We start from the raw sequence: 24,727 nt of genomic DNA, 5'->3' as shown, positions 1-24,727 counted from the left end.
TCCCACCCCGCTGGGCCCATTTTACAGATGGAGGCTGAGCGAGCCAGCCACAAGGCAGCTAAGCCCAGACTCAGAGTGCAGCTCTGCCTCCTGTTCTGGGGCAATAGCTAAAGGAACTGGGGTGCTCCTCCAGAGATGGGGGCCCAGGGTGGCTGTGTAGGAAGCTGTTTAAGGTTCTGCCATCAGGCGACTGCAGTTCCCTTCTCTGAGATCGGTTGCCTCTATCGCCCCATTTTACAGACGGGAAAAATGAGGCTCAAGAGAAGGGACTTGCCTGCAGCGCCGGCTAAGTCTGCGCGGCGCGGCAGCCACCTGGGGAAGGAGCAGCGGCCGGGAGACCTGCTCCTGTACCTCTGCGCCCCGGGGAGGCAGAGGCCGGAGGCTGAAGCGCGGTGACCTGCGGGGCTGAGGGCGCCCGGGGAGGCGGCGGCCGGAGGCAGGAGCGCCCGGACCCGCGGGGCTGTGGGCGGCGCGGCCCGGGCTTCCAGCCAAGCCGGGCGGGGCCCGGCGGGCGGGGCCGGGCGGGCCCCGGGAAGGGCCGCCACCTCCCGCCGCTCAGTGCCCTTCCCGGAGCCGAGTCCTCGTCATCGCTGGTGAGTGGGGACGGGGCGCCGAGGGGGTGGCGGGAAGGGGCCCCCGGCGGGGAGCGACCCCCCGACATCGCCCGCCAGCCGGCGCGGGGTCCGAGGGAAAGCTGCGGCAGGAGGCCACGGGGCAGCAATCTGACCCGGATGGCACGGAGGGGCGGCCGGGGCGGCAGACACCCCAGTTCTGGCCTCTGCGCTCGCGTTCCTGCGCTTCGGGATCCTGGCATCCTGGCGAGATGGGTGGCGCGGGATGGGGACCTTGGGCAACCCGGCCCTCCCGCACCCCGCCGGGGGCCAGGCACCCCTGCTTCCCGCCCATCCCCTAGCTGAGCCCGGGAGTCCTGCAGAGGGCGGAAGTGGCAGAGCCAGGCACTTGAAGATCACAAAACGCCAGGGAGCCCTCGTGCTCCGGATCCACTTGAGACACCCCACTTCTACCGGAGGAAACTCAGGCCGAAGAGGGGAAGTCATTTGCTCAAAGCCAGAAGGCCCCGCAGAGCCTTAGAACCGGGTGCTTAGGTTCCGGTGTCCAGTGCCCAGGTGTGCAGGTGGACTGTAGCCTGCGCCCCTGGTGGGGGCAGGACCCCCCAGCTGTGAGCTGCCCCTCCTGCAAAAGAGCTGGGAGCTGGGGGCCCCGGTGGCAGGGGTCCTGGTGTTCCCGATGACTGGGTTTGCCTCTTGGTGGGTGGCCAGCCAAAAGGCACAACCAAGCAAAGATGGGGAGAAGGAAGGACTTCTTACTTGCAACAACTGAGGAGAGTGTCTTGCAGCTTTCCCAAAGCAGCATCTCCTCCTACAGCAAAACTGTGTGTGTTAGTCACTCAAGTCATCTCTGACTCTTTGCTGTGGACTGTAGCCCGCCAGGCTCCTCTGTCCCTGGAACCCTCCAGGCAAGAATAATACTGGAATGAGTAGCCATTCCCTTCTCAAGGAGCTCTTCCTGACCCACGGATCAAACCTAGGTCTCCTGTATTGCAGGCAGCTAAGCATCCATGCGTATTCATAAAGGGGCTTGAGTGGAGGTGAATTCATAGAATTGGGACAAAGCTCAGCAATATCCAAGCTTCTGTTGATTGAAATCACAAGGGATCAGCTAAGGTAAACTTCTTATTCCTTAGGTTCCAGTCGATCTGTTGGCTGGGAGTAGGGATTGCGAGGGTGGGGATGAAATTCTGCAAAACAGCCAAAAAAAAAAAAAAAAAAAAACGTGTTTCAGGCCAACTTTCACCACGGAAACAACTGAGAGTCTTCACAACTGACTTATTATCTTTGCAGTTGTTACTTCTCTCGCCTGTTTGTTCGTTCATTCCCTTAAGATTATTACTGGGATCTGTTCAAGGGCAAAGCACCCTGGCCAGGCTTAGATCACAAAACAGGTCAGTCCTAAAATGGTTTCTCTTGTGTCAAGAGAGCCATGCCTGGTTCTTCCTTGGGGGTTGTTCTGCCCTAATCTGCTCACAGCAGGGGTTCCAGCTATGGACACACTGCTGAGCGCCGGAGCAGCCTGGCAACGTCCCCGGGGCCTGGCCTGGGCTGAGAGTCTCTCCGCTGGCCTGATGAAATATGATGGTCCCTTGTACTGGCCACGTGCTCCAGAGTGAATGGCAGGAGGACCAGGACTCTAGCCTTCCCTGAGGGTATTGGGTCGAGGCTGTTCCAAAAGGGTCATGTCCAGGGAGGAGGCTGCGGACGAGAAGCATGGCCCAAGGTGCCTGGCACACTGGGTCATGGGCCCCCGTATCTCTGTGATGTGTGGGGACCCTACACAGGGCAGCAGGAGGCAGGGTCTGCTCCTGCCCGGTAGCTCTGGGTTGGGAAAGGTGCTGGGGAGGAAGGGAGGGGAGGCGACCAGCCTCTTTGGAGAGCAGGGAGACAGGTGCTCAGCACCCCCAGAGAGGGGCTCAGTGGGAATCCTAGGTGCCCAAGGGGGCCTTTGAACAGAGGGGGGCCTGACGTGCTCAGCTAGGACCCGGCCCAGGGGCTCAGAGCAGGGCAGCTGGGGCTCAGATGCTCTCCTGGTCAATGGCAGAGGCCTGCCACCACCACAGTGCAAGCCCAGAGGCCACTTTCTCTGCCTGCAGAGTGTGTCTGTGTGTGTATGCGTGTACACACACGTGCCTGCCCGCCCGCCCATGACTGAATGGTATCCGGCTGGATCTGGCAGAAACCAGAAGCCACTGACAGTGGGTCGCTGGGGAGAGGAGGGGTCGGGCATGCTGCCGGGAGGAGAGCCTACTTTCTGCTGCCTACATTTTTGGTTTTTCCCGGTTTCATTTTTGAATCTGTCTCTCATTTGTATTTCCTGTGACTTATTTTTGATTGTGGTGGCAATGTCTGTGTATGCACTCTGTCTTAAAAAATTAGTCATTCTCCATAAAGCAGATTTCCTTTTGTCACCCCCAGCCCCCGCTGCCCCCATCCCACATCAGCCGGGTTTCCAGCCAGAGGCAGAATCTTATAGAACTGTCTGGTCTGTTACATTGGATATTTTCATAATGAAAAAGATGAACAGAGCTTATCATGAGGAGGATTAGTTGTGAGTCATTAAAAAAAAAAAAAAAAGGTTGGGGGGAGAGTCTTAAAACAAGTCCCTGGGACCATCAGTGGTGGCTTGCAGGAAAGATAAGGCCCGGGAGTGTACAGCCTGGGGGTGGGGAGCAGAGAAACAGCAGAACTCTGCCCGTTTCTGGGCAGCGGTTTCTGTCCCCTTCTGTCTCTGGCCTCAGAGAGCAGAGGGCTCCTCCAGAGGCCCACTGGCTCGACCCTCAGAGACAGGGACACAGAGCCCAGGAGTGAAGCATCACTGGGACTGGATACCCCGGGTCTCGCCCCAGGGAGGCTGGGAGGACTCATCCTGAAACTGCTGCCCACGGGCCCAGTCAGGACCTGATGCCTCTTGGGGGCTGGGACGCTGCCCTGAGGCTGGAGGTAGTGAGGCTGTTGGCCCTGAAAGAATCTTCTGGCTTGCAGGCAGAGGGTGGAGTGGCTGAGGTGGGGTTGGAGGAGCTTGAGGGCTCACCCCACAGCCCTGGACCTGGCAGGCTTTTGGAGCAGGCCTTGTCAGGCTGGAGGAGGAGGCTGGTGGAGGGGAGGTGACCCAGCTCTCGCCGTGACTGGCCATAAGACCCAGAGCTAAGGCCAGCAGGCTCCCAGATCAGGGCCTGGAGGGGTGGTGTGGGCTTCAGGGTCACCCAGATCTGGAAACTTCTGTGACGCCCAAGCTTTGGTTTCCTCATCTGGAGAGTGGTGTGCACCATGGAGGCCGAGACTGTGTGGGACTCAGGGCCCGAGCTGAGAGGCGGCTGGCCCCTCCCCGGTGGCTTCTGTGAAGCTGGGTGGAGCAGTGCTGACCCAGTGTGAGCCCAGCCTGGGCCTCCGCCAAGCTCCTCCCCACCCTGCTCACTCCCAGAGGCCAAGAGCCTTCTCCTGACCCCAGCGCCTGAGCGCTCTGCTTTGCCTTTCTAGGTCGTGGTTTCAGTGGCCTCAGGCCTCAAGGGTGAGGCCTTTCAGCATTTTCACCCCCTGAGTGTTGGGTGACTGACTGGTTGACATTTTCTCAGCCTTGGGTCTGCGCCATGAGGCTGGGTCTTCTCCTGGAGGGATGCGTGGCCCCCGACCCTGACCCTCCCATCCCCTCGCTTGCCTGGCCCTCACTTGAGCCTCCCCATGACCCCATGAAGCAGGCAGGGCCGGTGGTACCCACCTGATGTCAGGGGAGACTGAGGCCCAAAGTGGCACTTTGGCCTGAGTTCACCAAGAAAGTTGGAGACGGAGCCAAAGTTTGGGCTCTGAGCCACCGTCTGATGGAAGCAAATAAAGGACAGGTGGGTGGCTTTGCCCCTCCGCCTGAGCCCTTCCTGACCACTGGTGGTCCCTGACCCTAATACGTGGGCCACCTGATGCAAAGAGCTGACTCACTGGAAAAGACCTGAGGCTGGGAAAGATTCAGGGCAGGAGGAGAAGGGGGAGACAGAGGATGAGATGGTTGGATGGCATCACTGACTCAATGGACGTGAGTTTGAGCAAACTCCAGGAGTTGGTGAAGGACAGGAAGGCTTGGTGTGCTGCAGGCCATGGGGTCGCAGAGAGTTGGACAGGACTGAGCAACTGAACTACAACCCCATCACAGAGTGGATCCCTCTCAGGCCTGCCTGGGCCAGCTGCCCCGCCCAGCCCTGCCCAGCCCAGCATGACTCAGCCTGGTGGCTCCCCTAATCAGGTTATTCAAGAGCCTGGCCGTCCCCATGAGGCCTCAGGAAGCTCCCTGTCTGGACTGTCTCCACATGGGCATCTGAGCTACCTGTTTTCTGACCCCGGGGCTGGGCAGACCCATTAATCCCCTTGGTCCAGTGGTGCATAGATAAACACAGCAGCCTGGACGGGTGGGCAGAAGTGTGGGGTTCAAGCCGTGCTCCGTCACCGTGGCCTTGGGAGAGCCAGCACCCCTTCACGGGCCTCTGCTTGTTCTGCCCAGCAAGTGGCCAGGGTGATGGGCTCTCCAGCCCCATCAGCTGGCACGCTGGGGACCGGCTGGGAGCTGTGACCAGTGACACCTGCCCACGACACCTTGGGGGGAAGTATGGACACAGGCCACGATGTTCATAAACCTCGAAAACACGCTCGGTGGGAGAAGCCAGACCCCACGGTCCACAAATTGCGTGGTTCCGTCTAGGTGTGATATCCAGAAAAGGCAAATCTGTAGACACAGGAGGCAGCCTGGTGGTTGCCAGGGGCTGGGGGCAGGAGGACCGGGAGGGGACTGCTCATGGGTGCTGGGGCCTTTGGGGGGTGATGGAGATATTTTGGAGCTTAATATAGACGGTTGCACAACATTGGAAATGTATGAAATTGCCCCTGAACTGTGCACTTTAAAATGGTTTCTTGTGTGTGTATGCCTTTCATTTCAGTGAATCACAAGCAACAGGAAATAAAAACCAAATGGTCAGGAGGCTCTGAGGGGCCTTGGTGGCAGGTGGGGCGTCTGGGGCCAGGGGTGGAGGTTAGGGACTGATGCTGTGATGAATGTAGGGAGAAACAAGTAGGAGGGGATGCAAATTTGTGTCCAAAGCAGGATACTCTTTTTAAAAATGTTTATTTTGGACTAATTTTAGACTTAGGCAAAGTTACAGAGGTAGTACAAAGTTGCCACACACCCTTCACCCAGCTTCCCTTCCTGGACCAGGAAATTCACACCCTGTTGGTAACGCTGCTAACGCCATCCGTGGGCCCGGGACACCATCTGCCCAGGATCCCACCTTCTGCTTAGCTATTACTTGTCTTTAGTCAGTGATGCATCCTTCTGTCTTCTTCCCTTGCCTTCCGTGACCTGGCCCTTTTCAAGAGTGCCAGAGGGCAGGGCAGGTATGTGGTCAAATGTTCCTCCAGCCAGGACTGTGACAGTTTCTCATGACTGGACCAGAGTTTGCATTTGTGGCAAGAATACCACGTTGAGTGTGTCCACCTCTCTGAACCGGGACACGTGTCTCATACTGGAGGCATTAACCTCGGTCATCTGTAAAAGGGACAGTCCTGGGGAGGGGCACTCATTTGGGACAAAGTGGGCATCCATTGGAACTGTCCCGGGCAAAGGCTTATACGGTCATCCTGAGGAGGCCTGAGCTCTGGCCTGGCTCAGGGTCTGATCCCCTAGCCTGCCCCCGGGCCTTTAGGCCTCAGTGACCCTGTGTGTGTGTGTGAGAGTCAGTGTGGGGTGAAGCCCTCCCACCTGCCCAGCCCACGTCACCGTCCAGGGGAGCCCTCAGGCCCTGAACGCAGCTCGTGTGGTTTCAACACATCTGTTAAACGGGCCGAGCGGGGACGAGAAAGCAGCTGAGGTGGCCTGGGCCCCCCTGAAGTGACACTGTGGAGGCTGGGTCCCCGGGCTCCACGTCCCCCGGGTGCCAGCACTGGACCAGTGCTCTCCTGGACAGGGCAGAGGTGGGCCTCATGCTGTAGTGAGATCAGATCCTCACCCCCGCCCAGGAACAGTTCCGTGCCCCCTGGAAACCGGAGGGCTGGGCAGGAGAGGGTTGGGGGGAAACACGGGCTGGTTTACCTGTCAGGAGCCAGCCCCGGGCAGTGTTTATCCTCACGGCTCACCTGTGCAGCGATCGTGGTGGGGGGTGGGGTGGGCTCACTGGCCCCGTGCTACAGGTGAGAAAACTGAGGCCCAGGGACGGAGCACTCATTCACCGGATGGCGGAGCCGGAATCTCCCGGATGCCTAGCACCCTCTGACTGTTCCTTTTATTTTTTTCCTAATATTTCTTTTATTTATTTGGCTGCGCTGGGTCTTAGTCGCAGCACGTGGGATCTTTAGTTGTGGCATGTGGCCGACTGTTTAAAAGTGTGCTCCTTATAGATATTTTGAAAAATGATAACGGAGCATCTTAAGTCCTGCTGGCAAGCGTGGGCCTTAGCCTCCCGAGCTACCTGCTTGTGGAGGGACCCTAGGCAACTGCCCCCGCCCTCGGCACCTTGGGTCCATGCACAGGTGGGATAAGATGGTGTGGGCCCCTTGCAGGGTCAGAAAGGACGGTGCTCAGGCCGGGCTCACAGAGGTTCCAGGAGGTGTTTGCTTTAGGGGGATGACGGCTGGTAACATCTTCACGTGCTGGTTACATTAAAAAAAGTTTTGTTGGCCACACCCTGCAGCAAGCTGAACTCGCACCCCTTGCATTGGAAGGCAGAGTCTTAAGCACTGGACTGCCAGGGAGGTCTGTCTTTAAAATGCGTATCCATGTTACCTATTTTCTGCTAAAGTCGGGTTCACTCTGTCGTCTATTTTATATTCTGCTTTCTGCGCTGAATGTTGAGGACAGTTGTCACCTTATTAAACAGTCCGCTCAGCTGGACTTGGGGGTTGACCCATCCCTTGCAGGCCCCAGTGCTGGGCACTGAGCTTACTTCTGCTTCTCGGGCGCTTCTGCATCTCCTGGCCAGCAGCTGCCCTGCTGCCCCGTCAGCCTTCCTCCTTCACCCGCTGCCCCGAGGGCTCTCCGCTGCCTGCAGGTGGGCACAGCCTCCTGCACCTGCCGGCCCGCCTGCCAGGTGCCTCCGGCCCCTCTCCCCTCCCGTGTCCTGGGGCAAAGTGCTGCCTTTCCTTCCTGCACCCTCTTCTCTCTGACGCCAGGTTGGGGTGCCCACTCTGAGGTCTGGGCCCCTTCTCCTCCGCCCACCGTGGTGTGCTGAACCCAGCAAGTGTGCTGAACCGAGTCCTGCTCCGGGGCTTCTTATCTCCTACACACGCCCCGGGCCTTCCAACTGGAGTCAGGGTGTGTGAGTGGGAGCTCGGTCCCTTATGTTGTGAGGAAACCGAGGCCGAGTCAGGGGTGCTGATAGGTTTAGGGGTCCCATGGCAGTTCCAGTCAGCACTGGCCCCCAGCATCCAGCTGGCTGGACTCTCGGCCGCAGTGAGCTCAGCTCTCTGGGTGCCGGGTAGGTCCTCAGTGCAGACCTGGGGGCTGCTGGGCAACGGGGTGTGGCTGACAGGCCGAGTCTGAAGACTGAGTCCCCTTGGCCCCTGCCCGAGGGGCTCCAGCCCTGGGGTGGTGGTAGCGGCACTCCTGCCCTGAGTCCTGCCAGCCTCTCAGGGCTGCTGAGGGGCCTTCACCAGCCTTAAACTCTGTCCCTTCTCACCCACAACAGTAAGGTTTTCGACCTGGGCAGAGCCCCAGAGTGCTGTGTTACCCCAGGCAGGCTGCTTTCCCTCTCTGAACACAGGAAAGGGGAGGCAGTTTCAGGGCAGACCTGTGAGCTGATGCTGCAACACCTGTACACAGAGATACCCGCACTGGGCTGGACCCAGGTCGGGATGTTGATGTCCCATCGTTTGCCGGAGGTCGCTGGGTAGGAAAGATCCCCTGGAGAAGGGAAAGGCTACCCACTCTAGTATTCTGGCGTGGAGAATTTCATGGACTGTATATATTGTCCATGGGGTTGCAGGGAGAAGTCGGACACTACTGAGTGACTTTGACTTTTCACAGTACGTTGGTGGGGAGTACTCGAGCCAAGCTATCTGATACCAGTTGTCACGTGAACGACAGTGACTGAATGGGAAGTCCTGGAGCTCTGGGTGCAGGTGTGGACTGACACAGCCTCGGAGAGCCTGGACCAGCACTCGACCTGGGGAGGAAGGGCTGGGTGGCCTTCTTGGTGGCGGCTACCCAAACTGGCCTTGAATTAGGTAGCAGAGAGAAGGGGTCATTTACCAGGAGACACGTGGTCAAGGGTGAGGGTGAGCAAGCAGAGGAGCTTGGCAGCTGGAGCAGGGGCAGATGTGGAGCCGACAGGGGGCAGGGGCACCCATGGGGCTCCTGCCCATTCGGGCAGTCTTGTGGGTGGGGGCGGGAGTTTGGGTGGAAGTGTGCTCCCTGGAGCTCTCGGGCTGGGGCGCCCGGGCTGTGGGGTGAACTCAGCACCCTGACCCCCCAGCCTCGCACATCTTTTCTGCACCTCCTGCTTGTTCCACCGGTTGCGTGGTCAGTCCACGAGGGATGAGGGGCCGGTAACAGACCCACTGCAGGTCTGCTCTCAGTCGGTCCTTAGGAAACGCTGGGGAGGCCTCACTCCCCCCTCTGGAGCCTCCCCATCTCTCACCCCAGCCCGGTCTTCTCTTTCAGAACTTTCCAGAACAGCAGCTGCAGCCACAATGGCCCCGCCCTGGGTGCCCGCCGTGGGCTTCACGCTGGTGCCCAGTCTAGGGGGCTTCCTGGGCACCCAGTACATCCGTGGAGAGGGTTTCCGCTGGTACGCCAGCCTGCAGAAGCCCCCGTGGCACCCGCCCCGCTGGATTCTGGCCCCCATCTGGGGCACGCTCTACTCGGCCATGGGGTAGGTGGGAGTGGGCGCTGGCGTGGCGCTGGGCCTGTCCACCTGCTGGGTAGGTGGGCAGGGGAGGCCCAGGCCTGAGGCCCGAGCGTCTCCTCCGGCGGTGAACTCTCCAGGTGCCGGTGGGGAAGTGGGCACCGTTTCCCGGCCCTGTTTGGCAAGTGAAGGTGGAGAAAGCTGTGAGGCCTGTCGGTTGCACAACCGAACGCTTTCCTCTGAGGCCTCCTGGAAGGGGTGGCAACCCCATACTGGCACTCTGGCTGTTTTTACAACTGCAGGGAGAGGCCGGCCCCGTGTGTAAAGTTGACGTGGGCAGGCGAATGCTTCCAAGATCAATAGCAGTGACAGCAGCAGCAGTCGTAGTAGCCATTTGTTGGGCATCCGCCTGGGGTCAGGCTTTGCCTTTGTTAAGGTTCACGACCCCTCGTTTGAAAAGAGACCTCACAAGGACACAGGGCCCTACAGGCCTTCCTGGACAGAGCTGGGAGGCGCAGCACTGGGTGAGGGCGTGCGCACTCTGCTGGCCGCAGTGGGGCTTGCAGCCAGGAGATTGGTCGGCTTCCTACCGTCCTCTGCAACGTTCCCAACACGCAGGTTCTGTGCCAGCCCAGTGGGACTGTAGGGGGCAGAGAGCAGAGACCGGGCCGATGCCCCAGGCTCCTGATGGGAGTAAGACGGTCCTCGAGGCCTGCCTGAGTGTCAGCCGGGCTGCACCCTCTTCCAGCCCCTGGCCCCGCCCCGTTGGCCTGCGGTTCTTCTTCCTGCGTCCCACTTTATCACCGTCTCAGTCCAGAGGCGCCACTGTTGCTGCCTTCACTCGCTCCAGCCTCCAGGCCCCCCCTCCCCATCGAGATTCTGATAGAGCGTCAGTCTGGCATCACCTATTTGTGGAACCCAGAAAACTCTCAGAGTAGACAGCTCAGCCTCTGGCCTCAGACCAGCTGGATTCAAATGCAGACTCACCTCCCGACAGCCTGCCAAGAGCTCTGAGCACTTCTACCCTCTGTGCCTCAGTTTCCACACCTGTAAGATGGGGGTGACAGTCCTGCCCACCTCATGACATAACCATGAGGATGAGTGAGCTAATGCTTGGAGAGAGGTGCCTGCATGTGTAAATGTGGAAGTGAAGTGAAAGCCGCTCAGTCGTGTCCGACTCTTTCGACCCCATGGACTATGCAGTCCATGGAATTCTCCAGGCCAGAATACTAGCCTTTCCCTTCTCCAGGGGAATCTTCCCAACCCAGGAATCGAACCCAGGTCTCCCGCATTGCGGGCGGATTTTTTACCAGCTGAGCCACAAGGGAAGCCCAAGAGTACTGGAGTGGGTAGCCTATCCCTTCTCCAGCGGATCTTCCCGACCCAGGAATCGAACCAGGGTCCCCTGCACTGCAGGTGCATTCTTTACCAGCTGAGCTGTGAGGGAGGGCAGTAGCTACTGTTATCAGTGGTGGTATCACTGCCCTTGTGGTCCTAGGAGCCCCCCAGGACCAGGTTCTCTTCTGCTTTACCTCCCCAGAGCCCCCCTCAGACCTTGAGGTACTGTTGACAGTAACCCAGGCTGACTCAGGGTCTCAGCTATGCCCCTGAAAGTGTTCATCACTCAGTCGTGTCTGACTCTTTGCGACCCCATGGACTGTAGACCACCAGGATCCTCTGTCCACGGGAGTTCTCCAAACAAGAAGTGGCTCAGACGGTAAAACGTCTGTCTACAATGCGGGAGACCCGGGTTCGATCCCTGGCTGGGGAAGATCTCCTGGAGAAGGAAATGGCAACCCACTCCAGTATTCTTGCTCAGAAAATCCCATGGATAGAGGAGTCTGGTAGGTTACTACAGTCCATGGGGTCGCAAAGAGTCGGACACAACTAAGCTTTCACTTTCTTTCTTTCCCTTCTCCAGGGGATCTTCCTGGCCCAGGGGTTGAACCCGGGTGTCCTGCTTTGCAGGCAGATTCTTTACCGTCTGAGCCACCAGGGAAGCCCGTATATGGGCCTAAACCTTTACATATTTTTGTGGCCTAACCCTGGCAAACTCATCCTTATCTTCTAAGGCCCAGCCCCAAATCCCCTAAGGCACATTCAGTTGCATGCCTTCTGTACATGCTTCACTCTTGACAACACTGATGATGATGATGCCAATTATTGAGTACCTGTCCTAAGGGCAGCCAGGTACTGCCCTTAGCACCACCAAGATATTAACTAGAATCTCTGCAGTGACCCCATGAGAGACAAGGGCCCAGAGAGGTTAAGCAAGTTCCTTGAGGTTACACAGCAGTCAGTGGCAGGGCATGCCCGAGTCATCACTCTGTGGTCTAAGAGGTGAGTGTGGCTTCCTGCCTTGCAGGGAGGCCCCTGGTCCCTTCCCTGTTGGTGCCCTGACCGGTAGCCTCTGTTTCAGGTATGGTTCCTACCTGATCTGGAAAGAGCTGGGGGGCTTCTCAAAGGAGGCAGTGGTTCCCCTGGGCCTCTATGCTGGGCAGCTGGCTCTGAACTGGGCGTGGCCTCCCCTCTTCTTCGGCGCTCGACAAATGGGCTGGGTAAGTGTGGCCTTGGCTTGTCTCCCTGGTCCCTGGAGGTGGCCCCTCCCTGGGGGGACATGGGGTACCATATCCCAGCCCCCCAGGCCCAGGATCTAAAGGTGGGGGGCAGGGGAGGCACACGGCTCCTGGTCCATTCAGAAGCTCTTAGCAGGGGTCACTTCCCTGGTGGTCCAGTGGCAAGACTTCACGCTCCCAATGCAGGGGGCCCTGGGTTTGATCCCTGGTCAGGGAACCTAATCCTGCATGCTGCAACTAAGCCAAATGCAGCCAAATATAGATATCTTAGGACTTCCCTGGCAGTGCATTGGTTAGGACGTCACACTTCCAATGCAGGGGGTTTGAGTTCGATCCCTGGTTGGCGAACTAAGATCTCACATGCCACAGGGTGTGGTCAAAGGGAACACAGCAGCTCTTAGCAGACCAGTGCCCCTCAGCGGCTTTTCCTCCATGAAGGAAGCCTTGTGGGGTTCTGAAGCTCCGTGGACTTAGGGGCCTTGGGTGCAGGAAAACCCACCTTAGAGCTGATGCTGTGCACCCCTCCATGTGGCAGAGTCGGGCAAGGGTGATGGTTCCCATTTTATAGAGGAAGAAACTGAGGCAGAGAACAGGAGCGGGGCTTGGCCAGGTCACAGAGAGGTGGCTGGAGAGTCCCCTCTGCCGCTGTGGTTAGTGGGCAGCTGGGACACACCACCCCGTGGGTCGTGGTGCCTCAGGCCTCCCCATCCTCGTCTCTGCAGGCCTTGGTGGATCTCCTGCTGACTGGCGGCATGGCAGCAGCCACAGCCATGGCCTGGCGCCAGGTGAGCCCGCCGGCTGCCTGCCTACTGTACCCGTACCTGGCCTGGCTGGCCTTCGCAGCCATGCTCAACTACCGCATGTGGCAGGACAACCAGGGCCGGAGGAGCGGCCGGCGCCTCTCAGAATGAGGACGCCTCGCCCCCCGAGGACTGCAGCCGCTGCGGGTCAGGCACTGCTGGGTGGTGGGGGGCCCTGGGCTCCCACAGCCACCAGGCCGCCTGTCTGCTCTCAGCCCAGGGGGTGACCAGCAATTCCAGAGGTGCTCCTCTGAGCTGAGCCCCCACCCCAGAAACAACGTCCTGCGCCTTCAGCCCTGCTCGAAGCTCGCTTTCAGAACATGGAATTTTATAAACCTAATAAAGTGTTTCAACTTCTCGGCCGTGGCCTGTTTGCTTGGGTGGGACCCCCGGCCGTGGGGAGGGCGAGGGGCTCGTCCTCTGGCTGGGTGTGTCTGGGCTGGGTCACCCGTGGGATGCAGACTAACACCTCTCACGACCCTTCCAGGAGAGGAGGTGGCCTGCCGAAGGTGGAACGGCAGACACGGGCAGAGAATGGGTGCAGCCTTCGCCCCCAGCCTGGGGAGGAAGTCCCGTCCACCCTCTACGCATCCGGGAAGCCCAGCCCAGGCGCCTGAAGGGCCCAGGCCCACAGTCAGCCTGGTCCACTGTCTGGCTCTGCTCTGGCCCCAAGCATGGTCCTCTGCTGGCCTCAGCCGGAATGGGTGCCAGGCCTAATACCAGGCTCAGCCCCCCAGAGACAAACACCCCATCAGGGAGGGGATGGGTACACAGAGGGCAACCCCTCCCTGGCTCGGCTCACCCAGACGTGGGAGGTGTCATCCTGACCCCAAATCGGGTGACCCATGACCTCTCCTGACACCTGTTTCGAGTAAGGCTGGCAGAGCCTTGGACACAGGCTCTTGCTGGAGCCTCTACCTCCAGGCCAAGTTCTAACCAGGAGTGAGCAGGAGCGATCACTACCCTGTGAAGTGTCTGATGAACCACCTGGTGTGAGCACTTGACCTGAGGGGCACAGGAAGGCCCCTGGCCAGGGTTTCAGGGCCTCCGCCTTCAGGATTTAACTTCCAAAACCCACTGGGGGCGCCCCTGTGCTGGCTGACAGCACCCAGGACCATCCCCTGCTGCCCTGTGGGAGTTAGGGTCTCCCATCATCCCCTCCCCAGGATGTGGGGACAGGCTGGGGGGGGGACTCCACCCCCAAGACTCCCAGGTTTAAGTGCTGGAGCCAGGATTCAGGGCTCATGTTGAGGACCCAGGCTCCCAGGTGTCGGTCACGACAGAGACAGGCCTCAGCTCCACGATGGTCCCTGCAGGGTCTGCTCTGAAACGAACTAGTGCTGGCACCGTAAAGGCGGCTGAACGCTGAGGAATCCTGGTGGTGGAGAAGACTCCTGAGAGTCCTTTGGACCACAAGAAGATCAAAGCCGTCAATCCTAAAGGAAATCAGTCATGAATATTCACTGGAAGGACTGATGTTGAAGCTGAAGCTCCCCAATACTTTGGCCACCTGATGCAGAGAGCCAACTTACTAAAAAAGGTTCTGATGCTGGGAAAGAGGGGAGGCAGGAGGAGGGGACGACAGATGAGATGGTTGGATAGCATCAGCGACTCAGTGGACGTGAACCTGAGCAAACTCTGGGAGATAATGAAGGACAAGGGAGCCTGGTGTGCTGGAGTCCATGTTGGACACGACTTAGCAATTGGACTACTGGGAAATCAAGCTTTAGGTCAGGAACTGCTACAGCTTCTATATATACACACACACTCTCCAATTCATGCTGAAATCCTCTCAGTGAGACGTTGGTTGGTGGGGCCTTTGGGAGGTGACTAGGTCATGAGGGTGGGGCCCCCATGAATGGGATCAGAGCCCTTTTAAGAGACCCCCAGAAACCTCAATCATCCATCACATGAGGTCACAGTGAGAAGACAGCTGACTGAGTTAGGAAGAGGGGCCCCTTGACCTTAGGCCACCCCAACCTCCAGAACCGAGAGATTTCAGTTGTTTAAAGCACCCAAACCCAGACTGCCAGGGACCTGGAGACCTAACCACCACCTCATTACTTGTTTTTCAAAGGATGTTTGTGCATATTCAACCATACCCAACTCTGTGACCCCATGGACTGTAGCCCGCCAGGGTTCTCTGTCCGTGGGATTTCCCAGCAAGAATAGTGAAGCGGGTTGCCACTTCCTACTCCAGGGATCTTCTGACCCAGGGATGGAACCTGCCTCCCGTGCCTCCTGAACTGGCAGGCAACTCTTCCCCACTGCGCCACCTGGGAGGCCCCTTCTCAAAGCCCTCATCCTGGTACTTTGGTTTTCTTCGACTCCCAGCGGAAAACTACTGGCAGATCAGGCAGGCCGTGGCGCCAGGGCACCGAAGAGAAAAGGGAGGCAGAGGCACAGAAGGCAGACTTTACTGCAGTACAACTCGAGTCAGGAGCGGACAGGACACGGCAGCTCTCTGCGGGGAAAACCAGAGACGAGGCATCCTGCCCTCTAACCTCCGCTCAGCTGGAGGGAGGGGTGCTTCCCCAGGACACAGGCTGAACTTGCGCGTAGCAGGATGGACAGACACACCCCGGCAGACACAGGCGGGCAGCACAGTCAAGTCCAGTTTTCTACAAGGATCACTCTTGCTTCAGAGTGAAACAAGCACCCCACCCCCCTCCACACACGCACACACACGCACGCACACACACACGAAAGCTCTGCAGGGAGCTCTCCTACAGAAGTCGGACCCGCCGTCTGGTGAGCTGGGCCTGGGTACAGTGGCTGTACAAACTATGCCGCAAACGGACTCAAAATTCCAGAAACATAAGGAAGAACAAGAATTCTGTGTTTTCTTCCCATAAATGAAAAAGTAAGAAAAATCCCGCTTTTTGACTCTGGCTGGTGGCAGGCGGCCTGTGACTATAACACAAAGTTCTCCCTGGAATTGTCCTCAGCCATCCACCGCCTGGTGTCTGCTGTCCGCCTGTCCCCAAGCCCCCTCACCAGTGTCTCAGCCAACTTCAGATGAGATGAGGACCGCTGCGGGGCCCAGTGGACTGGGAGGGCCTGGCACCACACTGTGGCCTGTCCACGGGCCCGGATGGAAGGGCAACAGCAGCCAAGGGCAGTGGCCTCCCGCCCTGGAGCCTCAAGGGAGGTTTTGCTGGTGAAGGTTCAACTCTGGGGGCGAGAAGTTTGGCTCTAAGAAGCCAGCTCCCCGGGGTGATCTGCAGACGCCTGTCCCAGGGTCTGGGGTGGAGCGTGGTAACAGCCAGTCTGCCTGTTAGCGTCTGGGTTCCTATGAGTGCTCCTGGGGAACGTCCTTCCTGAGGACACCTTGTCGTGCTCCCCGGAACCCCTTTCACAAACACCTCTGGAAGCACAGCACCCCAGGGACCAAGCTCTCTGGGATAAAGCCCTTCGCTGAGCTGATACCAACCACTGCACAGATGCTGGAGAGGGGTGTGTGGGCTGAGGCCTGGCACTCAACCCTGGGGACCAATTGAGCGGAGGGGAGTCCCCGAGCCCCAGGGTGGGAGACTGGGACGATAGCTTGCGGGGGGGTGGAGGGGGCACTTTGCAGAAGCAGCTCTGAGAACTGAGGCTGGAATCTGCCCACAAGCACTCGCAGGAAGGCCAGCGGGCGCCTAGAGGAGGCGGGTGACAGGGCAGCCGTTGGGCTCGTCCAGGAACAAGGTGCTGAAGATGTCGTTGAAGAAGCTCGGGTGGTACCTGCAGGCTCGCTCACAGTCCGGGTTGAAGTTCACCTCCAGGATTTGCGGCTGCATCGCTCGCTTCCCTGACGGCACAGAAGCATGGCTTGTCTTACTCTCAGGAGGGGGGGCCTGGGACAGGGGTGCTGGGGGCTGTGAGGCTTCTCTGGAGGGGCCTGGCCTGAAGCCTGCTCTGGCAGGGGGAAGACCAGGGCTGCCTCCAACCCCGGGAGTGCCACAAGCGACCACACCCTGCTCAGATGTCTGGTTCAGTGGGATGCTGGGTCCCCTCTCCTTGCACACAGGGCACCTTTCCTCATGAGCCTTCTCCTGACACTGTGGCCACCCACTTCCCTTTCCTCCTTGTGCTCCGCTCTGCAAGCTCTGGACCCTCAGGGTGGGCCTCCTCTGATCCAGATCTCTGGGCTAATCAGAGAAAAGGGGCACGGGGCAGCGGGGACCAGGCCGAGGCAACAGCACCCTCTCTCTGTCCCTGGGGGGGCTGGCGTGGCAGCGGGGGTCGGGTGGCTGGAGGATCAGCTCTGGGAAACGGGGGCAGGGTTGGGGAGCCCCCTCACCATCAGGACGGCTGTCCCACTTCAGCATGAGGTCAACTGCGTACACAGCCCGGGATGAGGGGTAGTCACAGAGGCCCAGTGGGGGTGGCCTGGCACACGCCACCTGGAACAGCTCCTTGAAGGCCTGGAAGATTTCAGCCTGGGGGCCGGGGGAAGGGGAGACAGGGTCAGGGGGCCTGCAGGCTGACGCTGGGACCAGGCCCTCAGAGCAGCCCTTCCTGAGCCCTGGTCTCCAAGCGGCCACGTCACCTGCTCCGACATCCTTCACGACGAGGCTGCAGCCACCTATGCCTGACTCTCGCTGCCCTCTCACCTGGCACCCACTCCCTGCAGACCTGTGTCCTCCCGCTTCAGAGCTTCCACAGCTCCTTCTGCGCCAAGCCCGGGAGCACAGCATCTGAGATGCTGACTCCAGAATGTGGGGACCAGCCTGTGTCCCCCAAAATGTGCGATTCCTGGGATGCACAGAGTCCACGTCTGTCCCAAGGGTGGTCCTGAAGGCTCTGCCAGGCCCCTCCCCTCCCCAAGGAGCCCATGCGACACCCCACTAGGGCCAGAGGGGAGGAGGGGTTCTCACCCATACCCTCCCCCTCTGGTGGAGGAGCAGGACCACCAAGAGGAGGCGAAGGCCCCCCACGTGCCCGATGCTGCCCACAAGGCAAGCCCTGGCCCCTCGAGCTTGGCCAGCACTCACCTGGACGCTCTTCCAGGGGAATTCTGGGTACTGCTTCTCAAACTCTGGGATGAACTCGTTGTAGTGTACCTGCAACAGACACAGGGCTCGTCGCACTCCGCCTGGGGCCTCCTCTGGGCAGGGATGAGGGAGGCCTGGCCTGGCCTGCCTTCACACAGAGCTGACACTCGCTGGGGCCCCAGGAAGGTGCCCACAGCCTCTCCAGCTCCACCCTTGCCAGTGCAATCGGGGGCAGGAAATGGGGTCTGAGCTCTGGACACATTTACTTCCCAGGACCTCAGTGTTTCCATCTGTAAAATGGGACAGTGCTCCTCACCCAGTAAACCTGCTTTGCAGGTGGCTGTGAGGCTCCAGTGAGGCAGTGAATGCTGAGAGGGCCGGCCAACGGGGCACCATGTCCCTCTCAGAACGGTCACTGGAAGCAGAACTCCGACCTGACCCTGCAGGGCTCATGTCTGAGCTCAGCAATGGCTCAAAGTGCCTGCAGATGGCAAGGGCTTCTCAGGCCAAGACTGCACCCAGCACACACCTGAGCACGCTGGTCGTCAACTCAGGTTCCTCCCAGAGAGGACCAGGACAGGCTTCCTAAGGGAGCCCAGCGTCCACACCCTGCTGGACACGCATCCCCCATGCGGGGGTATCAGAGGAGACATGACCCTCAGGATGATGCCTGCTCCACAGAGGGAAGGCGCTCAGGCCTTAGAAACGACCTCAGCTATACCCCAGGGCTCCAGCAGGGACTCAGGGTCCTAGGGACCAGCTGCCAACACAGCCCTGGACAAGAGGAGGGACAGGCAGCAGCAGCCCTGCTGGGTGGGCACGTGGCCTGGCCCCTCTGACAGCGCAGGGCCCTCCAGAGGATACCTCACACACTGAAGAGCGAGTCTTCAGCACAGCTCAGGGATTCCCTGATGGCTCAGAATGTAAAGAATCTGCCTGCGATACAGGAGACCTGAGTTGGATCCCTGGGTCGTGGCAACCCACTCCAGTAGGAGAATTCCATGGAGAGACCCGGGGCAGGGCGGGGGTGTGTGTATCACAAGGCGTGGGACACGATGAAGTGACTAACACATCACCATGTGCCCGGGAAGTAAGAGCCCCATGCTCAGGAGCAGCTGCTTTCTGAAAGTGGGGACCACAGGGCCACAGCAGGGCAGTATGGAGCAGGGTGGAGAGTGGCTGTGCCCTACCCCCCGTCTGCCCTGAACAGTCAGGACCAACACTCCTCCGAGCTCTCTTTCTCCACCAGGAGCTGGGCCCTGCCTCTGCCCAGTGGAGCCTCCCTCACCAACCCCAGGTGCTCCGCGGGCTAGCTGGGGGTTGACGCCCTCATCTCAAAGAAGCTTTGCCCCCACGTCCTGTTGCTCGAGGCACCCAGGCAGCCCGGGCAATACAGAGGGTCCAGGCGGGGTCACAGGCCAGCAGCAGCCACCCGCCCTGGGGGCCGTGCGACACGAACCAGGGAAGCCTCAGGGCCCCGTTATCTCGACCTGAGTGTCGTGTGCCCCTCTGAGCGCTGGGGGCAGCGGTGGGAGGGGACGCAGGTCCCAGAGGGCAGCTCCCCGGACCAGTACACAGCCGGCCCCGAAGACATGCTGATGGGCGTGGGGTCCCGTCTGCACCAGCCTCCACAGGGACCCGGCTCCTGAGGCCCCGCCAGGCCTCACCTGCTTCAGCACCGCTTCCCGGTCATAGTTCATGACAGTGAAATGCTTCTCGTAGTCGTCTAGGTCGTTGAGGGCAAAGGGCCTGCAGGATGAGCAGACGGATGCTCAAGTGGGTCCCGAGCGCGGCCGGTCCCAGCTGGGTAGGCAGGCAGGCGCTCGGATCCCCCTTGCCGAGCATCCGTTCTCCCCTCAGTGAGAGCAGGCGGGGTGGTCCCACAGCCCCCGTGGGCTCACCACTAGACCCCTGTGAGCCCCTAAACAACGACAGGGTGGGCAGGGGTGGGGGCCTGTCACATGAAGGGGTGTTGACTTGGGGAGGGTTACTGCTGGTTACCAGAAACGGGCTCAGCGGGGTCCCTGCTGGGGAAGGAGCCCCGGTGCAGGCCTTCTCATCCAGAGTAAAAGAGGCACCCCCCTAATCCCCGGCCCAGCTCCCCACATCCCCAGCCCAGCCTTCATTACCGGTTGGAGAACCGCAGCCAGAACACATCGTAGACGAACAATCTCAGGGGCTTCACCGACCGCAGCAGCAGGATGTAGCGGATGTCGAACTTGACCCTCCCCACGTCTTCCCGGAGAAACAAGACGGGGCTTTCGATGTACTTGGACACAACCTGAGGACGGGAGCAGGCTTGTGGGCGCTCCTCTCGCTGTGGCCAGGACAGAGCGGCCCCCTGGCTGTGGCCCATGCCTGCAGCAGCGGACTCGCTCTCGAGCCTACCTCCCCCAACCCCGGGCTCAGGGGCCCCCGACTTGGTATCTGACCCCCGCACCCTGCGTCTCCCTGTCTTTTCACACCCGTGTCTGAACTGCAACAAGCTCTTTCTCTTCATTGTTAGAGAAAAGATGCTGCGGATTTTTACGCTTTGAAAACTGGAAACAAATTCGCAGCCCAAAATCCACCGGCTCCTCATCCCAGGGCTGGGAACCTCCCCAGCGGTCATCTGGTGACTTGTGTCTCTCGGGCCTCTGTCTGTCCAGGAGCAGAACCTGCGTCCTTCACCTCCCCGACTGCTGGCCCCGTCACTACAGCACCTCCACCCAGGGCCCTGCGGGGCTCCCTGGCCCGGCCACCGCCCTCCTGTGGGTGGTCCCCTGGGGGGCCCCCCTCTCCGCCGGCAAGGGCAGCGAGCAGCGACTCCTCCCATCCGAGCAACGACGCTGCCACCAGGACGCGCCCTGGCCGGCCCTCGAGAGCAGGCCTCCCCTCCACCTCCCAGCGCCCCAAGGCCCCACCTTGGGGGAGCTCTCACGGTGCCGGACGATGCGGTGCAGGTTTTTGGTGATGTGGGTGTCCAGGCTGCGGGCCAGGTTCCAGGGCTTACAGATCCAGTGGTTGTCCTCGCCCCTGGGAGCAGAGTCGGCTAGGCTGTGTGTCCCTAGGACTGCGGCCGCAGAGGGGGCCAAGGGAGGGGTCCCGGAGACCTCAGAGGCTGGGCTTTGGGAGCCGGCAGTTGGCTGAGGCCAAGGGAGCTGCCCTCCAGGGGGAAGGGCCGTCAAGCCCCACAGTGGGCACGAGGCAGGCGCTCGGCCATGGGGTGGGCCAGGCGGAGGGAGACAGGGGTGGTCAGAGATGGGGGCTGCAGGAGCCTGCTGGGCGTTGGTGGTGGGGGGTGGGTCTCAGCTAGTGGGGCACACGGGGGAGCTCACCGCCTCTCCCGCTGCTGGAAGTAGCTGACGAACTGGGGCAGCTCTGTGCGCAGGTTGAAGGTGCGGGGCAGCCAGGCCGGGCCCTCGGGGCCACCCGCCCGGCGCGCGATGGATGCCAGGCAGTCCTTCACCGTCAGCAAGTTCTCACAGGGGAACTGGTTCAGCAGCACGTTGGGCCTCTCCTGGCTCAGCCTCCTGTGGGGCCCAGGCAGGTACCGCTGGTCAGGGGAGGCGGTGGCTCCCAGGGGCGGGCAGGCCGGGCCCCTGGGCTGGGAGGCGCCTCACCTGTAGTCCTTGAAGTGTGAGAAGTTGTAGAGAATGTCGGCATCCGCCTCGCTCTGGGTGAAGGTGAAACGTGGGTGGGTGAGGTGGCTCAGCACCTGCTGGATGTCCGTGTAGACCCTGAGGGGCGGGGGCAGGGCTGCGGTCACACTGTGCACATGCGCCCAGCGGCGGGGCCCTCGGACCCTGGCAACCTCGGGTCCCCAACTTGTGAGACAGGACCCCAGGGCCCACCTCCTCGTGCTCATCCTGAGGATGAAACAGGACAACCCCAGTGTTTCACCGACCTGGGGTCCTTCCTCCCACGTGCAAACAGGGCAGGCGGACACACTTAAAGAGGGGTGCCCTCAGAGAAGCGAGCCGGTGCCCCAGGGCCTGCAGGTGAGCCTGCGGCCCAGACGGCCTCATTCCACGCTGGCACCAGCCCTGGCCCCAGGCAGGGGACAGGATGGGGGGCGGCCTCGGTGCGTGTCTGCCAGGGGCGGTAGATGTGGTCACACTTTGAAAGCAACGGGGCTTCGAGTGAAGGTGGGAGGGAGACAGGACCCCACCTGGACAATGATCCAGGCACGGGGAGAGAGGCGAGGCCAGCACGAGGCATTTAGCTCATTGTCAGTTATGGCTGGGCAGGAGGCTACGGGGCCTCGGTACAGCCTCCAACCAGAGGAAGTGGAGGAGTGTTGGGCTGTGGCCTCAGGGAAGGGGAGGATGGCCAGATGGGAGGAAACCCCCAGGGCCTGGGGGGAAGGGACAGAGTGAGGAGGTTTGGGCAGCTAGATGGAGGGGACCCCCTGCGGACGGAGGCCAAGCTGCCCCCAGGCGGCTCAGTTATCTGGGCGGGGAATCCCTCTGCACCTCCACTTCCTCGCCTGTAAAATGGACTGTCTACTTTCAGCCTGGGCTTGCAGGCCCAGGAAGCTGCCAGTCCACAGCTGCAGACAGCTGGGAGCGACCCCTCCTGGGCATCTGGTTGCCCAGCACGGGCTGGCTCCCGGCTCACCCTCCCTTCTCGGGAGTCTCTCTGTGACCCTAAGACCCCACCCCTGGCGGTCCCTGCTGTGCTGCCCGGAGGCGGCAGCCTGATGGGGGATGTCCCAGGAGTCTGGGGAGTGCACGAGGAAAGGCAGCGAGAAGTCTCGTCACAGTCTGGGGGTGCGGGTGGGCTACGCACTTGAAGACGTGGTCACAGGGGTACCCCGCGGGGCTGATGGCCAGGGGCAGCTTCTCCTTGTTCTCCTCCAGTATGGCCTAGAAAGGAAACGCTGGAGGTAGAAACAGACCTTCAAGAAAGGGAGCCAGTGAGCACAGGCCTTGTCCTCCCTGCACACCAGGCTTCTGTGATCCCGGGGGGCACACCTGGACTCAGGTAGAGCCCTTCTCGGGTGCTGGGGTGCCTGGAGCCCTCTCATCACTCCTGCCCCAGAATTCCAGGGCTCAAGGCCCCTCAGGTCCTGAACAGCCTGTTCGGTGTCAAAAGAACAGTGTAGACACTGCTCTCAACCTTCTCGTCGCTTCTAAACGCCTCTTCCAAGTCACAGGCCGCCGCCCAGAAGGTGCTGGGCCTGTCCTGGGAGGCGGCCGCTCTGAGGGTTAAGCGGCATGGTGGTTTAAAACCTGTTCACATACTTTCTGACGTTCCTTTCAAAAGGCATAGTTAATAACGCATCTCCCCTTGAGCGCCAGCTGGGCTGATGATGTGTTTATAACCCATGGGAAGAAGCGGAGCCTGCAAACTCGTTAAAGGACCTGTGGCCTCCTCCCATCTCCCCTCTGATCTCTTCCTCCCAGAGTGTCAGCCGCCATGTCCCAAGGACGCGCAAGAGGCCCCCAACCATAGCCAGCGCCACCTTCCCAGGCTTGAGTGCTCCACGGGGGCTGGTCCTCAGCCCGACCAAGCCTCAGACGACAGCCTAACTGCTCACGAGAGAGCCAGGGCCAGAAACGACAAGCTGGGCTGCTCCCCACCTCCTTTCCACAAAAAGCAAGACATAAATGTCTGCCAGAAAGCAAGACACAGCAAACGTCTGCTGCTCTGGGCAGCTATGTTTTGGAATAAACTGTTATCTGGTACTAGCTGACTAATACAGGCAACCCCAGGGCCCAGAGCACAGGCCTGACCCAGATGGGTCAAAAATCACTAGGATGTTTAAGAAAACCAGTGTCTGAACTCTTCTCCTCTTCTTGGGCCAGTGGGGGGCATTCCCCCTAACCTCTCCCCCCGCCCCGCCCCAAATTACTGATTTCAATTTACGTTCCTTTAACAACCTCAAGACCAGGAAATCTTTGTCTCTAAGCCACCCGTCAACCACGCCTTTGCGTTCACACACTCATTCAAGTGTTTAATAAGCACCTACTAAGTGCAGGCACTCTACAAGGCTCTGAAATACACCTCTGAATTAAGAAGGGTGATCACTGAGTTTCTGGCAGGGCTCAATCACCACTGGCTTAAATTCACAGGGAAAAGGGCCAACAGGCCCACCATGCTGGCCCAGGCCTCCCAGTCAGAGAACCACAGGACAGCTAACACCAGACACCCTGCCCACTCGTCAACGTGGGTTAGCTTGTTTCCTCCTTTCACCATCCTCTGGGGCGCTCGGTGAGCGTCTGAAGGACTGGTGGGGAGCAGAGAAACGTCAACATGCTGCGGAAAGGCTAGAGCCTCAGCCCACAAGTCACCAGGACCCTCCGGGTTTGGACTCCAGCTCTTCCGCCAGCCGTGTGGCCTTTGACGAGTTACTTAATTTCTCTGTGCATCAGTTTCCTCACGCCCTGTTAAATAATGATGTAACAAGACTGGATGTCCTGCTGTGAGGGTTACAGCTGAGTACGCCCATAAAGCGCTAAGCAGAGGCTCCTGTATCCCTCGGTTTCTCGGCTCCTGTATCCCTCGGTTTCTCACTGGGATGAGCAGATGAGAAGCAGCGGCTGGAGATGAGAGGCGGGGAGGACAGGGGGCTGGGGTGTTAATTCCTGCTCAGCTCTGCTTGGGTCTGCTCCCACCGGCTCCGCTTGCCACCCCACCCCCGGCTGCACCAACCCTGGCTCCTTATGCTGGCCTGCCCCATGGACTGGGCCCTGCACGAACTGCCCACCAGCCTGGCCCTGTGAGTGGGTCCCCTGGTCCTAGTGGGGCCCAGACAACGGACTGTCATCTGCAGCTACGATGCTCGTGATGACCACTTGTGGGCCTACTGTGCACCATGAAACATACCGTACAGTGTATAAACAGTGTCCTCACACCCCCAGTGAGAGAGGTGTCAGGAGACAAGGGAATGGTCCCAGGCCGATTCACAGCCCAGCTGCATGGCTCCCACCCCAGACCCCATAACAAGGAGCAGCAGTATTGCATGCCCCCTCCACCCTGTCCACCGGCTCCACCCCC

At 60.1% G+C, this 24,727-nt stretch overlaps 2 protein-coding genes across 2 annotated transcripts in view; one reads left to right on the top strand and one right to left on the bottom strand.

Annotated features, from left to right (window-relative positions):
• The first annotated feature begins 501 nt into the window (after positions 1 to 501).
• Positions 502 to 13,125, top strand: TSPO (translocator protein). Its single transcript, XM_040233147.1, has 4 exons — positions 502 to 593; positions 9,208 to 9,418; positions 11,811 to 11,949; positions 12,690 to 13,125. The coding sequence occupies exons 2-4, from the start codon at positions 9,237 to 9,239 to the stop codon at positions 12,876 to 12,878; spliced, it is 510 nt and encodes a 169-aa protein (XP_040089081.1). The 5' UTR covers positions 502 to 593; positions 9,208 to 9,236; the 3' UTR covers positions 12,879 to 13,125.
• Positions 13,126 to 15,167: 2,042 nt separating this feature from the next.
• TTLL12 (tubulin tyrosine ligase like 12) overlaps positions 15,168 to 24,727 on the bottom strand; it is a 17,951-nt gene continuing 8,391 nt past the window's right edge. Inside the window, exons 6-14 of the mRNA XM_040233146.1 lie at positions 22,517 to 22,593; positions 21,349 to 21,465; positions 21,064 to 21,258; positions 20,650 to 20,761; positions 19,876 to 20,027; positions 19,414 to 19,495; positions 17,747 to 17,815; positions 17,053 to 17,191; positions 15,168 to 16,560 (exon numbers count right to left, since the gene is read on the bottom strand). Coding sequence (XP_040089080.1) covers positions 16,409 to 16,560; positions 17,053 to 17,191; positions 17,747 to 17,815; positions 19,414 to 19,495; positions 19,876 to 20,027; positions 20,650 to 20,761; positions 21,064 to 21,258; positions 21,349 to 21,465; positions 22,517 to 22,593 — 1,095 coding nt within the window. The 3' untranslated portion in view covers positions 15,168 to 16,408. The remainder of the gene's footprint in view (positions 16,561 to 17,052; positions 17,192 to 17,746; positions 17,816 to 19,413; positions 19,496 to 19,875; positions 20,028 to 20,649; positions 20,762 to 21,063; positions 21,259 to 21,348; positions 21,466 to 22,516; positions 22,594 to 24,727) is intronic.

The sequence above is a fragment of the Oryx dammah genome, unplaced genomic scaffold (assembly GCF_014754425.2).
Source record: "Oryx dammah isolate SB20612 unplaced genomic scaffold, SCBI_Odam_1.1 HiC_scaffold_29, whole genome shotgun sequence".
NCBI lineage: Eukaryota > Metazoa > Chordata > Mammalia > Artiodactyla > Bovidae > Oryx > Oryx dammah.
This window is presented reverse-complemented; position numbering and strand designations above follow the sequence as displayed.

Excerpts from the sequence above, each read along its gene's own strand:
- TSPO (XM_040233147.1), top strand. The coding sequence starts at position 9,237 with ATGGCCCCGCCCTGGGTGCCCGCCGTGGGCTTCACGCTGGTGCCCAGT. Across the intron at positions 9,419-11,810 it reads ACGCTCTACTCGGCCATGGG|GTATGGTTCCTACCTGATCT; the intron begins GTAGGTGGGAGT and ends CCTCTGTTTCAG. Across the intron at positions 11,950-12,689 it reads GCGCTCGACAAATGGGCTGG|GCCTTGGTGGATCTCCTGCT; the intron begins GTAAGTGTGGCC and ends TCGTCTCTGCAG.